General features: G+C 45.9%; 1 protein-coding gene across 1 annotated transcript in view; it reads left to right on the forward strand.

The window, feature by feature from the left end:
- LOC128727253 (translation initiation factor IF-2-like) overlaps positions 1 to 14,287 on the forward strand; it is a 59,176-nt gene that overhangs the window by 23,274 nt on the left and 21,615 nt on the right. Inside the window, exon 3 of the mRNA XM_053821147.1 lies at positions 13,715 to 14,080. Within this exon, the coding sequence (XP_053677122.1) occupies positions 13,996 to 14,080 (85 nt within the window). The 5' untranslated portion in view covers positions 13,715 to 13,995. The remainder of the gene's footprint in view (positions 1 to 13,714; positions 14,081 to 14,287) is intronic.

A 14,287-nucleotide genomic window follows, 5' to 3' on the forward strand; every position in this document is an offset into this window, starting at 1 on the left:
GCGCCAACTCGCTTCGATTGGATTAGTTTCGCCGCGGGTTTCGAGCCGTAGCCGTTTCCTTACCTGTGTGCTTCACCTGTGTGTAGTTTCGTCGGTGTGTGCAGTTTCCATTAAGCTAAATGTATTCACCATCCACCGTTCAGGTTGAATCACGTGCCCAGGATACGGCGAAACGCTGGAATGCAGGAGGCGAACCCCTTAGTGGGTTGCATTTAGCGTGGCAGGAATTCATCGCACCTCGTGGAATCACGGCCAGCAGGTTTGTCTGCAGACAGGGCCAGCATAATGAAGAATAAGGACTCGCGCGCGAATAGAGTTCGTGCGCCCGAGCCAGCCGGTTGTCGCGTTCCCATTTCGTTGCGATCGCATGTTTACACCGGCATTAATTCGCACGGCCAACAGCACACGATGCACGCCGGAAAGGTGGCCAAGAATTTTCGGGCAATAACTCTAATTTGCCAGCACGCCACCACGACCCAACCGGTTCGATAATTTGATTGTACGGAAGGTTCGTGATTGGAAAAACGCACCAGTGTCAATGTGCCGCTCTGCTGCTGCTGATAGCAATCGAATCGAGGAAGGACAAAAATCGATTCCCTCTCGACGCGACCTGTCGTCGGCGTGTAGAGTGAACGAAGCTTTCCGGGGTCGAAAACACGAACACCCAAAAGCTATTGCCACCGCACGGTACGGTGGTGGAAAATTCATTCACAATTCCAACCGGGAAAACGATAAGAAAAGAACGGTTTGAAATGGCGCGGATCCCCATCGGAACTTCGCGTGGTTTGTTCACCTTGCTGCTGTGCATCGAGTGTTGTCCCCGTTTCCGGTGGAATGCATGCACATTGAGAAAACATGCATGATGTGACATCGCCAATTCTGAACACAAGAAAAATCTAGTCGTGCTCATGAAATCATGGAACGTTATGCACAAATATTCTGAAAACAAAAAATTTGGGATAACTGTTCTTTTGTATTTTAGTTGGCGTAGGAAAATGTGCTTCAAATATCAAAAGTTTATTCTCAATCGTTCAAATAGCAATAAAAAATTCCTTTTTTATATAAAACTATTCTCGTACAAATGTTACGCTTATTTTATAATGTAGTTAAACAGTTTCCAAACAGTTTAGTCAAAGAGTGTTACAAATTTTAATCAATCCCGCCTCAACGTCAAACCTGCTCACTGCCCTCTTCGAAAGTAATAAAGAAACGATAATACCTCAAGTATCATTGTGGAACGAACCGGCTATACTTCAGGCATTCATAACCCAAATGATACGCCTCTTTACCGTCACAAACCGCTTGCTCGTTAGCCACCATTGCTGACATTCTCATGTCACGAGTGGTTTATATTTGCCGCCACTATCTTTGCCCACTCATCAGCACACAGCTTTCCCACGCCACCCTTCTGTCTGTGTGTATGTGTGTGTGTCACCGTACTTTTTTGTCTCCTAACACCATCCCTTCATAGCCGCACACAATTTCCAGCATAAGTGGTATGCTTTTCTTTTCAACCCGCACCCGATTAACGTCTAGCGGGGAGTTTGCACCGCTTCATAAGCTGCACTTTCGTGCATTCTCTCCCTCCTTTTCAAACGGAGAGTAGGATGCAAGAGCAAAAAAATGTCCTGCCTTGGCAAAAAGAAGGTGAAAGATGTATCCTTGCGCACGCGAACCCCCAACGTCCATTCCACCGCAAACGGAGCCTTTTCTCGCTATGATTCCGATGGTTTTGCGTTGCTATAGCTGATCCGGTGGCAACAATCAGAAAGCTGCACCCACGGGAATGGGACGAAACGAACCGAAACGGAAAAAGAGCAGCCGTGGAACGCAGAAGCGAGAAGCACGAAGAAAGAGTTGCAAAATATATTTCAATATCACGAGCGTGAGCCTGAATACCCGGCCAAGTGGTGCTATCTGCTGCCACTTCAAGTCACTGCACACTTTTGCGACACAATTCATGCGACACACCGGGTGGGAGTGGGAAATGGTGGCATGCAGAAGTGCAACGTCTAAGAAAAAGCGAGAATAAGAACAAAAAAAAGCTGCATCCAACTTTGGCGGTAAAAGTGAGATAAAAGTCACGCTCACATGAGAACTACTTCATTCGAGATAAGGTTACGGTGAAACGAAGAAGAGAAAAAAAAACAGTTGAATATGCACTGCACCGTGGAAAGCAAAGGCCCAAGCTCTTGTGGAGAACGAAGGACGATGAAAGGACACCACACTGATTGTGGCCATTTTTTTTTCGTCCGAGATTAGATCCTTCACCAAGCGACACACGAAGATCGGAGTAGGGGTGATAAAAAAAATCAAACTACACACATTCACTCACACATTAAACGTTACTTCGTTACATTTACGGTGCCCTGTTTTTCACAGCAACTGCACCCAGAATTTATCGCACTCGGTATAGTTTCGCTTTTCGACCTAATTGTGGATAGAGCGAATAATTTATTCCACACGTGTACCGACCGAAGGAACCTGTGCTTTCACTACCGTAGAGAAAAAAGAAAATGCACCTTGCAGCTACGGGAGCGCATAAACAGACATCCAAAAACGGGCCACCGCAATTGACCCTGACCTTTCGCGGGCTGATTATGATGCAACCGAAGCAGGAGTAAAACGAGCCACTTATACTCAACGGAGGGACCTATTTCGCCAACCTCTCCCTGTTGTTCTCGAAAATCCTAACCAAGACACACAGCACTCGCTCCTTCATGTGGATTTGGGTGGTCGCTCCCCAAAAAGGACACCCGGAAGCAACATCAATATGCAGAACGAGCGCTCGGCTTGAGCCACAACCAAATGGAGGGCAAAATAAATCCTCATCAAGGCAGCAGGACCTTCCGGTCGTTAGCATATTGGGGTTGGAGAGAAGGTGGAGTTCGTTTCAGCACCTGCCTGACACGGGCCCTGGGTTGGCTTGGCACGATGACGAGCCTCTTCAAAAATGGTGTTTTCAACAAACGGCCCCGAGGCACAAAGGAACGAAACAGCATGAAGAGCGGACGGGTGAAATTTAAAGCCAGCGTATCCTTTCGCCTTTGGGGCTTATCGTTTCACATGGGAGGTCAAGTGTCCGTCAGGTCGGTTTCGGTTTGATAAGAGTGTAGCGTGCAGCTGAACGTATGGGGCCGAACAATGTGCTGTTGTTGCGAGAGAGGTTTTGTTTTTGTTACATGTGTTACGTTTTGTAAATGTTTCAAAATGTTTTTTTTTTCTAAATGTATAGTATGTATTTCAACACCTTTATTGAAAGGATACCAACATGATGAACTATCAAATATCGCTTAAAATATTTTTGAAAGTAAACGCTATTCTATGTTCTACTTTATTTTTGCTTTACGTTTCCAAATAGTGTGCAAAAACCATCCTTCTGAATGGAAATGCTTTAGCTTACGTTTCCCCACCGGAACGACCTTTTTTCCCGCTCCGTTTCCACCGACCAACGGTTCGGGTTTCTGCATTCGTAATACCAGCATTAACTGCATCGAGCCGCTGAAATGGAAGCGAATCGGTCCGGAACTATAAATAAGATTCCCCCCGCCAGTCACGTGGCCCCACGACCCCGTGACTGCGCAATGTAATGTCCGCTGCACCACAACCGGACCCTGTTCGGAGTGAAAGGGCGGGTGAAGGAAAATTTATGCCACCGCTACTTATCTTTCGACATGCAGAGGAACAGAGTGTGGCCACCATTTTTGCATACATTCAGGCGGTAGCGGGCGTTTCGTAACGCGGAACCCGATGTCCTTCGGACTCCGTGCCGCATTTCCCGGTCCCGTGGCGATCCGCGAGGACAAATGGTCAGGTTTTGGTTGGAAGAAATAAAAAATAAACTCCCCTTACACCCGCACACGTGCTGGACAGTGGCGAGTTACCTGAAGCGTGGCGAATGTGCCTTGGGGCTGCAGTTTTCCGGACCCGTTTGTCATCGTGAAGGTCGCTACGGTATGGGATCGCCAGGTGGAAGGTGGAAAGTGAGTGAAAGACGGTAAAGGGCATCTGGTGATATGGAGCGAAAAAGAGCCGCATCGGCAGGATAAGACAGAAGCGCATGTTCATGGTGTGGAATATTGCCACTTTTTGATTCAACAAACAAAACTCAACTTCAACAAACATAAAAACAAAAAAAGCGAACAAATAAATGAACGAATATGAAATGACTTAAAATAAAATGTAATGCAAGCACTATTTTATACTATGAAACCTAATAAAGTCTCAGGCATTGGCATTATTAATGGTATCTCATTTTGAAAAGCAAAAGTGCTTCAGAATAATTCGAATGGAATATTAGTTGCTTCTCGACTGAACGGAATCTCGCTTTTCAAGCACATTCGAGCTAATAACCGTCGTGGACAACGTTTTTGATTGAGAGCGCATTACATTTTCTCACAATTGCAGTAGAAGCACATTAAAGAAGATTAGAAATGCTTTCCCATTCTGGGTGTTTTGTTTCGCTCTTTTCGCCCGATACTTACATTGCAAGCCGTTATCCACCAGCAACCCTCACAATTTCCATGACTTTTTCCCCGTCTATGCAACCCATCAGAGCGTAACTTCGGTACGCCATTGTGCTGGGTAAAATTTGCATTTCCCCGAGCTTCGCTCCGTTAGCTGAGAAAAGGCGAAAAAAGCCCGAAACCAAACAGCAGACCGCCGTTGGGTGTTTAATTGAAACCAGACGCCGCTCACAGTACAGCTGGGACTGCTTTTTCGGTGTGATTCGCCTCAGATGAAAAGCGAGCAGCTCGGACAATCCTGTCACCATCTCAGCGTGCGCTTAAGACGCATTATGCAGATTTTCCCACGATCGTTTTTGGCAACGAAAAGAGCGAAGGGAAAATGGTCGGGTAAAGTGTTGCGAATAAAATATTCATTTCGAGCTTAATCCGACGATCACAAACGATATGATACCACGAAAACTGTGACTATGATGCCGTTTGCATGCGAACACTACGCCTCGGTGATTGTATTATTTTCATCCTCCGTAATTCGTCATGCTGCGGTTCGATTTTAATCAGTCTAGAAAGAATTTATATAGGAACCACAAAAAAAGCTCTTATCAGAAAGCGTTTGCAACGATGTGGTGATGTTTTGGAACATTCCTCGATACTATTTCGAGGACAACGGAAAATAACAAAAAATAATCACGAAAACCAAACACATTTTCCTTTTCAACTAGCCTTTACAAAATCTCCCAATGCCAGTAAAATAGTAGAATTCATTTCCCAATCGAATCGCATCGTAAATTTTATCGACCTCCCGTCGGGAGGAAACTCGGGCTTAATAGAATCCCAGACCTGCTGGCCAGACCATCTCTTCGTTCAAACGTGGATAGTAAGGCACAAACTAAAAAAACGCGATAACCCACAGCATCGGCGAAGAAACGCTGCCCAAACAAAGAACCCGAGCCGTGTAGCGTATCGATTTTGTTCTGACCCAATTATCCCATATTTTCTGCAACGCTTCTTCGGCATTTCGTTTCGCTACCAGATCCGCTAGAGACCGCCGATCGTGAGAGGCAAGATGAAATTCGTCACCCCACCGGTGACCGAGCAGACGAGTCTCCCATTTCAGTACAGTATGAAAAGCGCTTCAAGTTTTGGGAGCTCCACAGTCTTCGGGCGCAAGATGAGATGCATGGCGATGATTGATTTTCTCGTGGCTTTCCAATCGTCCTGGCCAGCCCACCGACAGCTAATGACGGCATGTTGGTGCCGTTGTAGCGATGTTCGACCCTCCCAGCTTCCACTCGGGCCGGTTTTCATTACTCATCGCTGAAGGGCGGAGAAATCGTGCCACTTTTCGTCGGGCTGCCTCGGAAGGGTGACTCGGCCAGGGTGCCACAAAAGGAGCCGGATCGAATGTCATTCAACCGACGCTCGGGAGAATGCCAACCTCGCTTCTAAGCTACGAAACGCTTTCACTTTGCCGAGGGGAACGATTTATCCGTTTCGTAAGCAGCACCGTACGCCTGTCCCGAGCGGCCAGATAACCGCCGGCAGAAATCCTGTTTCGTTTTCCCCAACCCATGGGGGGTCCGATTGTGCTTTTCTGCCTTTGTGCAGCTGATCTACCGCATTGTCGTTACCTGCGGCGTTGGCATCCGTCCGTTTGATGCTTTCTTAGCGAGCTTGAAAGCACAAAGTCGCTTCTGAACGAGTACGCCCAATCGCTGGCGCTTGACTCTTGGCCGAAGCTTCTCGTACAAGGAGTCCGACCCCACTCTCGATGGGCCGAAGATGACAAAAGGACATCTCGACGCTCACACGATATGAATTTATCGTCGTCGAAATCTTTCCCCCCAGCAACGTAGCAAACAGCACCGCCCGTCGGGAAAGCGACGGAACAAACATCAGGCGGATCAGTTACGAGAGTCCTGCCCGTGCGCCATTTCGCTGCCGGTGTCTTGGGCTACTTTCACTCACTCACAGCTCGCCTTCAACCAACACCGATTTCTTCGGCAGAATTGCTGGAAACTTTCACTCCCCGGCTCGCCGTAACAATACTGCGCATGATTGTGGTGGTGGTGTGTATGTGCACCCAAAGGAAGCGACAAAAAACCGCTCTCACTCACACACGCACATACACTCGCGAAGATGGGCACGACACGTGGAGGAAAATCGGGCGCCGGCCAACCCGGGATGGGACAAAGGAAAAGGCCGCCGGTGTCGTCTTTGCGTGCGAAGAAAAATTGGTCCACTTCCAGCGTGGGAAAGTTTTCGCGCCCGTCTTCCGGGGTTTTCCACGCCCTGATGAACCGCTCGGCCACCCGGGCCCATCGTGGGACACTATTTGTTTAGGATTTTACGCTCCGTTTGGGGTTCATTGTCGGAAGCGCCGGCGTTGCTACCCTGATCCGCCAGGGGGCGCTAACCGTCGTTGCCCGGTCTTTCGGGTAAGTTCCCCGTCCGATAAGCGGTCGCTAAGCTCGTTAGCTTCTTGGGTACACTTTGAGTTCAAACTTCTGCCACCAACTATGGAGGGTGGGAGTTTTGGGTGCCGGCGTTTTCACAAAGTTTGCCATACCGGCGAAAAATGATAGCATTTTCCCGCAGCGCACTATCGCATCACACTTCCGCGCTGTGGGCAGAGGAGCACTCGGAAGGTGGCTGCAAAGGCGGTAGTTTATTTCCCTAATTTATTTTTCGTTTCTAATTAAACGAGTCTAGCTTTTTGATTGGCACTTGATGGTTTAAACGAAAATTGCTATCCATTTTTTTTTTGTTACTAAATGCACAATCGTCCAGGGGATATAAAATTAGTCAGTTTTAAAACTTACGAGCTCGTAAAAACCAATTGAAGGCGAAAACTAGCGCGAACAAAGGACCTCTGTTAGGAATGAGTCACAATAAAACACAATCCTTCTCGTCGCCATTTTTTGCCTCCCCACAATGACTGTGACCGGCCCGGAAAAACACTCTCCATCTCTGGCCATTGTTTTGGGGCTTCCATAACGGAGCCTCTACGGACGGAAATAATGACATTAATTTTTGGAAAATGATAAAGCAAACTCCCTCTCCGTGGTGGAGTCGGCACCGAGCATTGAGCGGTAGAAAACGCAAACTAAACACGCTTTAGAGTGGGGCGCTCTTTTATACATGCATTTGTCTTTTATTGCCATCCGACCGCTTTTCCAACCAACGGCCCACGCGGAAAGTATGAATGAGAAACTGACACCGGCATCGTGACACTGCTACGAGCGAAAGCGTGCGCTTTTTCAAAATTGTCTTTGCTGGAAAATGTGTTCTTTCGATATTCCTGAATTCCACTGGCCCTAGCACGGCAAGATTCGTTTGGATTAAGGATGAGAGCGAGCACCGCTTGTGATTCGCGTCAAAACGAGCGGTTTTCCATTGACGCGTCAGTTTGGGGAAAGCAGCACACAGAGAAAAAAAATACACGCACCAAAAACCAAATCGCGTGCACGAGAAACAATGGACGGCAAGGCACCCGTGATCCCGATGATGATAATAAGCATTGAAAAAAAAGAGGCCACAACTCACCCATCGCCAGGCCCCGGCTCGATGACGAGAAGCTCCGCAAAAAAGGCCACCGACCGGAAGCAGTGTCACTTGACGTTTGACAGTTGGGAAATAAATAAACTGCATGGCAGTGTTTTTTTTTTTTTCTCCTGTTAGTTCCTTTTTGTTTCAACTTGTTTTACCCACCCTACTCGTTGGCACTGCTTTCTACCGCAATGCTTTTTGCTTTTGTTTCCTCATGGATAGATAGTTTCATTTTGTGCCGTTCTGTTGTGTTTGTGTTTGTTTTTTGTTTCTTCCAGCTCACCACCGATACGGGGTTTCCGTTTGTTGCCGGGCGTTTGATTAATTAATCAGATTCAATGAGCGCCACCGAGCATGGTGTTGGGTGAAGAAAAAGCTGAGCTTAATAAAAAAACCCATACACACAAGCAGGCCACTGCAAAATGGAATGCGAGATGCATATAACGGGGAATGAAAAATTGCTGCAGAAAATAAACGGACAGTGAGTGCCGATGTTCATTGTTTCGATCTGGCGTAAAGTTATGGGCCAGAGATGCAGCTTGGTTGCGAAAAAAGATTTTTCAAAAGAAGCAGGAGCAGAAGAAAGAGAGTAAACATTTGTTTTCAATATATTTTGATGCATGGAGAGATTTCGATTATTTCATGAAGTAATTGTTGTAAAATATGCCATTGGGATAGTTTCTTGTATTTTATTTCAAAACATTCTTATTTACGCACGAAATGTACTCATCCCTCTTGAACAGCAGCACGCAATTTGCCCCTCACATGGCATTATAACACGTTCAATTTGATTGTAAATATTCAATATAATCAAATTTTACATAACTCTGCCGATCTCACTGCGCGAAAAACGAATACCTCACTCCACCAACCGACTTCCAAAAACGTGACAAGCTACGCTACCAACTTGCGGGGATCGTTCCCGCGTTCGTCATCATTATACAAAAAAAAGTAAACCTCAAGCGGAAGCATAATTTTGCAATTTATCAACTTCATCCACCGGTCCCCGATCTAACCGATGTTACGGTCTTTATTCCGCTTCGGTCTCATTTGTCACCGACACACGGCCGCCGTGGCAGGAGTGCTCCGATTTTGGGGCTTTCTGGCTGGAGGCTGTGTGGTGTGATTTTATTTTTGCATCATTCACCTTTTTTTTGGGTGAGAATATTTCCCACTATCTCTCTCTGTCTTTCACACACGCACACACACCAACCCTGAAATTCGGGTCATCCGATCGATCATCACTTTTTGCCGCGAGTGCTGATCAATTTACAATTTTACAGTTCAATTGAAGCGGGGCAAATTGTTACTCGTCCTTGTCGCCGAAGTCACCTTACTTTTGGCTAGTTTGGCGTGGTGGCTATCTGCGGGTGCGGATGTTTCACTTGGTGAAAAAAATAGCAATGAGAGAGAGAAAAAAAAATCCACACCAAACAAGAGAACGAAGCGTAACAAATGGCGACGATGAACGAAAACAATTTTCGCCCGGGCGCAGTTAATGCTGTTTGCTCGAATTCGGACAGTTTGATTGTGGGTCGCATAAAATATGCGTGGCACGTGCTGAACGTGAGAAGTCGGAGGCTTGAGCTTGCACAAAAACATGAAATCGAAATATGTGGAAACTGACAAAAGATGCCAAAAAGATTTATTGAGCCAAATGGTGGCTGTAAAATTGCCCTTCCAAAGCCAGTGTGCAAATTAAATACATCCATGCTCTTTCATGTGAGTTAATGTGCTATTTCAAGATTCGAAAAAAAAATATCATCCTTTTAGGTTCTGCTGTTTCGGTAGCATCGAATGAAGATACCGTCACGCTTCTTCAACTACGTCAAGTGACGCTCGAGGACGCTTACCTTGAAAAACTTTTAATAAAACACAACCTCAACCAGGCACCCCGGAGCACTAGTGTTCAAGCTGCGTTAACTTCGGCACTCTGCGCTTTTCAACGCCAACCCAACATCAAACGCGCCGCTTTGTAATATTGCTTTTCATCAAATCACGAGGAGGTCTTGCGTTGGGTTTTTCTTTTTTTCGCCATCGCTGGAACAAGCAAGAATCAAGTATTTCAAAATATTCTTCCTGTTCTGGTAAAATTTCGCGATTGCAAAAAAGGTATAACGAAGGAATGCTGCTGTGCTTTTGAGCAAATTTCATGTTCTTTCCTCCTTGCTATCCTTGCTATCTACCATCGTAGCGGTTCTGGCTTTTACAGCGTATGCTGGAGGCGCTGGAACAAAGAAACCTCAACACTTTCAACTCTGTTGCACTGCAACTGAGTGCACTTCCGGTGTGGGTAAAGTGTTCCTTTTGTCGCTGCTGCTCCTTTTCGTTTCATTTTCTGGATGCTTCTTTTGGGCTATTTTGTTTCAAGGCATCCTCCGTTAAGTAATAGTTTTTGTTTTGTGATTCTTTATTTTCCGGGTTATGCTACTGTTTTGACAGTTTTTTTTTCAACTATCATTATGCTGCTTTTCTTTGATGCGCTTTGTGGTGGTCTTTCATGGTAGATGTACAAAGAATCGGTGTTTTTCCATCTCGTTTTATGTAGCCAGAATTCGTGATACAATGTCTTGCAAAAAGAACGCTTTTTATCTCGGCGTAAAATATACCATACAGATAAATCTTACGCTTGCCAGTAATCGATAAGCAACTTTGGCTTGCCGTTACATGATTAAATACGTTCACATTCCATACAGACCATTCTGCCTAACAACGAATAAAGGCCGATCCACCGTATTGATGGTGCAGATTAATTACCTCTACGAAAACTTCCCTAACGGGTAACCCTCATTTGTTGCTGTAGCTAATCGCGCCCCAAAGCCGTTCGTTGTACCCATTAAACGCTAACAAATAGACCTGCAGTCGACTTCCGGTGCGCTTAATAAAATTCCTTATCAATTTATTGCACCCATAAAACAGCTTATCAATAGACGCTACAGCTGACGGCACGCAAAATTCGTATGGGTAACATGCGAAAACGATTTCCCCGGCGTGCTCGTTGGCATCTATCATCGTAGCATGCCCCTTCTGCCTTCGAACCGAAGCTACTTGTGCTGGGTCGGTTCGAACGTGCGTTGTTCGTTCGGTGTGGCCCGAAAATATTACCACCAATTTCCGGTCGCCGTAGCACAAATCACGACCAATCGGTACCGCAAACCTACCGATCGACCGTTCGCGAGCGGAACTTGCAATTCCGGTCATTAGGCGTCGAAGGTATTGGGTGAAAAAAGAGGAAGAAATCAATTCCACCATGCGGATGGGTCAGAAAACTCGGTACATGCTCTGGAAGGGAACAAAAGGGAAATCGGTGCTCCTTAGTGAGAAAAGGACAACAAATGTGTCTCATAACGCACGCACCCCTTCACCGTAGGGAAGATATGGCAAGAGGTGCGGCGCTTGTTATACGACATTTTCTCTTCACGCACGCAGCCACACCAAAGCAGTCAAAGACCAGGCGCCTCCATGGACACGCGTGAACACAGAAAGCCCGGTCTCTGTGACTGATGAGAGACGATGCTCGCGTGGAGTTTGCGCTGCGTTTTCGAAACAACCCACTCAAGTTACTGTCGTTTGCATCGATCGATGCCGAAATCGAACCCAAAGTAATCGCTTTTTATTGCACCATTTGCTTTTCCGCTTCGCACCAACGCGAATTTCATGGTGATGACGGTAAATGCTTCAAAGACGGTAGAAGAAGATCTTCCAAGTATAATATTCCACTGACCGGTTGAGCTGGGCTTCCAGCACAGCAACCACGTAATCGATTAAATTCCTCCGCATTCGTTGATGCGACCGATGAAGCCTTCACTCCACGTCCACGAACGGGCGGTTTCGTCCGCAATTTCCGCCATCGTGGTCAACCGATGAGGCAGACGATCAGAAGACGAGCCGACGGTACAAATTATTTCTTATCAAATATCAATTATGTTCCCTTTCCAGCCACTCCAACGGGAGGTGGTTCCCAACCGCTCATCAATCTCGGTTCGCTAGCGCAACGGAACGTGACAGGCAAATGATAGGGCGTCTCCATCGGGTCGTGGCCATAATTTTATCGATTCCCTTTTGCCGTGCCACTAGGACAGAGCGATGGAAGGCATTTCGTGGGCTAGCCATAAACTTAATTTCCCCGATGCAGGCGTACCGGAACTATCCGTTATTAATGTATCGGTCCGATCTGATTGCTTAACTTGTCGTTTCATCATGCTACGGAAATATGTCAAAATAGCCACCTCCAGGAGCACCATTCTCCCTGCGTGTATCCTAGGTGACGGCACTAATCCACCACCCGTTCAATTAGTGAGCTATGAAAAGCTCGTTACGATAATTTTATACAATTGTGGCATAAAACAAAACATCACTTTCTCTTTTTATTATCCTTCCCAAGGTTCAGAGAGAATACGAAACAACGAAAAATACCACGAGCCTACTGCAAAACCATTTCTCTTGATCATAATTTCGTCACTTCTTTGTTTAGGCAACCTTCGGCTTCCTCTCACTGGCGCACATAAAAGCGCATTTCAATCGTAAACGGTTACGTTATTATGCTCCGACACTTTGGTTATACCGCCGCTCGGGAAGACAAATATTGAACGAAAAAAAAAGACGAACACAATCCGTCACTTTAACGATCCGGGTGAGTGCGAGTGCGACATGAAAAGCTCCATCGCAATCATCATCATCGCAATGATTGCGCTGTTTTGTTAGGCCAACGGCCACTGGCTTTATTATTGCCTGGGGATGGAGGATTCCTTATTGTCTTTTCCTCGATTACCTTCAATTAGCGTGGCATGTTGGACCACCTTACAACCGATGAACCCAGTGTGTTCATCGGAAAAAATGAATGACGAAGTAATTTGGACGCCATTTAATGTGAATTCGATAGAGATAAAAGAATTCATGTTTATTCAATTGCCATTAATCGTTCAACTCTTGGGTGATATTTTGTAGTTGAATTCACCATGATTAAAATGCTTTCTCTAGCAATTATGCCAGAGTGGAGTAAAACAATAACTTCATTCGACTGTTCTTCAGCAAACCATTAAAATTTTGGTTGAATTCAATAGTCCCGAAGATTACTAACAATCTAGCGCTTGAGTAAAAATATAAGATTAAATAAATCACTGTCGAATCCAATATCTATTTCATGCCCCTTGAACCGTATAATGGTACAACATTGCCGCTCCGAACCAAACTTTAAACTTTTCCCCATGCATCATTCATTGTATTGTTAACTGCCTCAGTAAATCATCGTGAATAGCTGTTTCAATTTCTCCTACCAAAGCGACTCAACGTCGCAACAGAATATCATAAAAGTAAAAAAAAAAACTACCCTAAACACTCGCTCGCGTCAGATCGATAAAAGAAATCAAGCCAATTTTTTCCTACTTTTCTCTTCAACACCACGTAAACGCAGTTATACCGACTTGTTGAAAATGTGCTCCCAAGCCACGGGCTTAAGGCGTCAAACTTTGACGCATTGAGCCAACCATTTTCCAACGGCCATGTAAGCGGCCTCCGATGCGCTCGCTGCCATGCTCGGTGCCATAAAAAGGCGAGCGGATTTCCGACGTAATTTAATTAATTATATTTTATTACTATCTCTTCTTCCATCAACCCTCAAGGATATCGTTTCTAATATATGTGTGTCGTCTTTTTCTTATTTATTTTCGGATGTTTCTTCTCGTTCCTTCACATTGTAGCTCGTTCCACTTCCGGGTGCTGATAAGAGTGGCAAAGAGTTTCCGTCACGGATCGTCATAGCGTCGTGGGGCTCGGTTCGTCTTCCGGTCCGGTCACCGATCGTTTCCACCGAGGGGTGTAGCAACATCCGGCATCAGACGGCTGTTAGTCGGAATCGCCGCTATCGTTGACTAGTACGTCAATCTTTCCGGGTCACATAGAGCCGGACAAAGGGCTAAACAAAAAAAACCCAAGCACTACAATCCGGAACAGGTGTCACGTTCCTGTGCCGTCCCGAGCAATGGAGCTGTCTCGGATAAAATCCCTTTATTGTGGGTTAATATTTCAACTTCTATTCACCCTTGCCCTACCGCTTCCGTACACAAGTAAGTATTATTAGTGTATAAAGTCCGAGTGAACCCAAATCCAAAACACAAACACGAAGCACACCCACACACATCGTTGCTTTGCCACAAAACTACTCCCGCTTCTATGCAGACTGATTGAATAGGATATAAAATATATCCGAAAACGTGTATCAAGCATCGAATACGACATGAAAATGTCGCCGTGCCCTCGGGGCACACGGAACC

Source organism: Anopheles nili, chromosome 3 (genome assembly GCF_943737925.1).
Source record: "Anopheles nili chromosome 3, idAnoNiliSN_F5_01, whole genome shotgun sequence".
NCBI classification, from domain to species: Eukaryota; Metazoa; Arthropoda; class Insecta; order Diptera; family Culicidae; genus Anopheles; species Anopheles nili.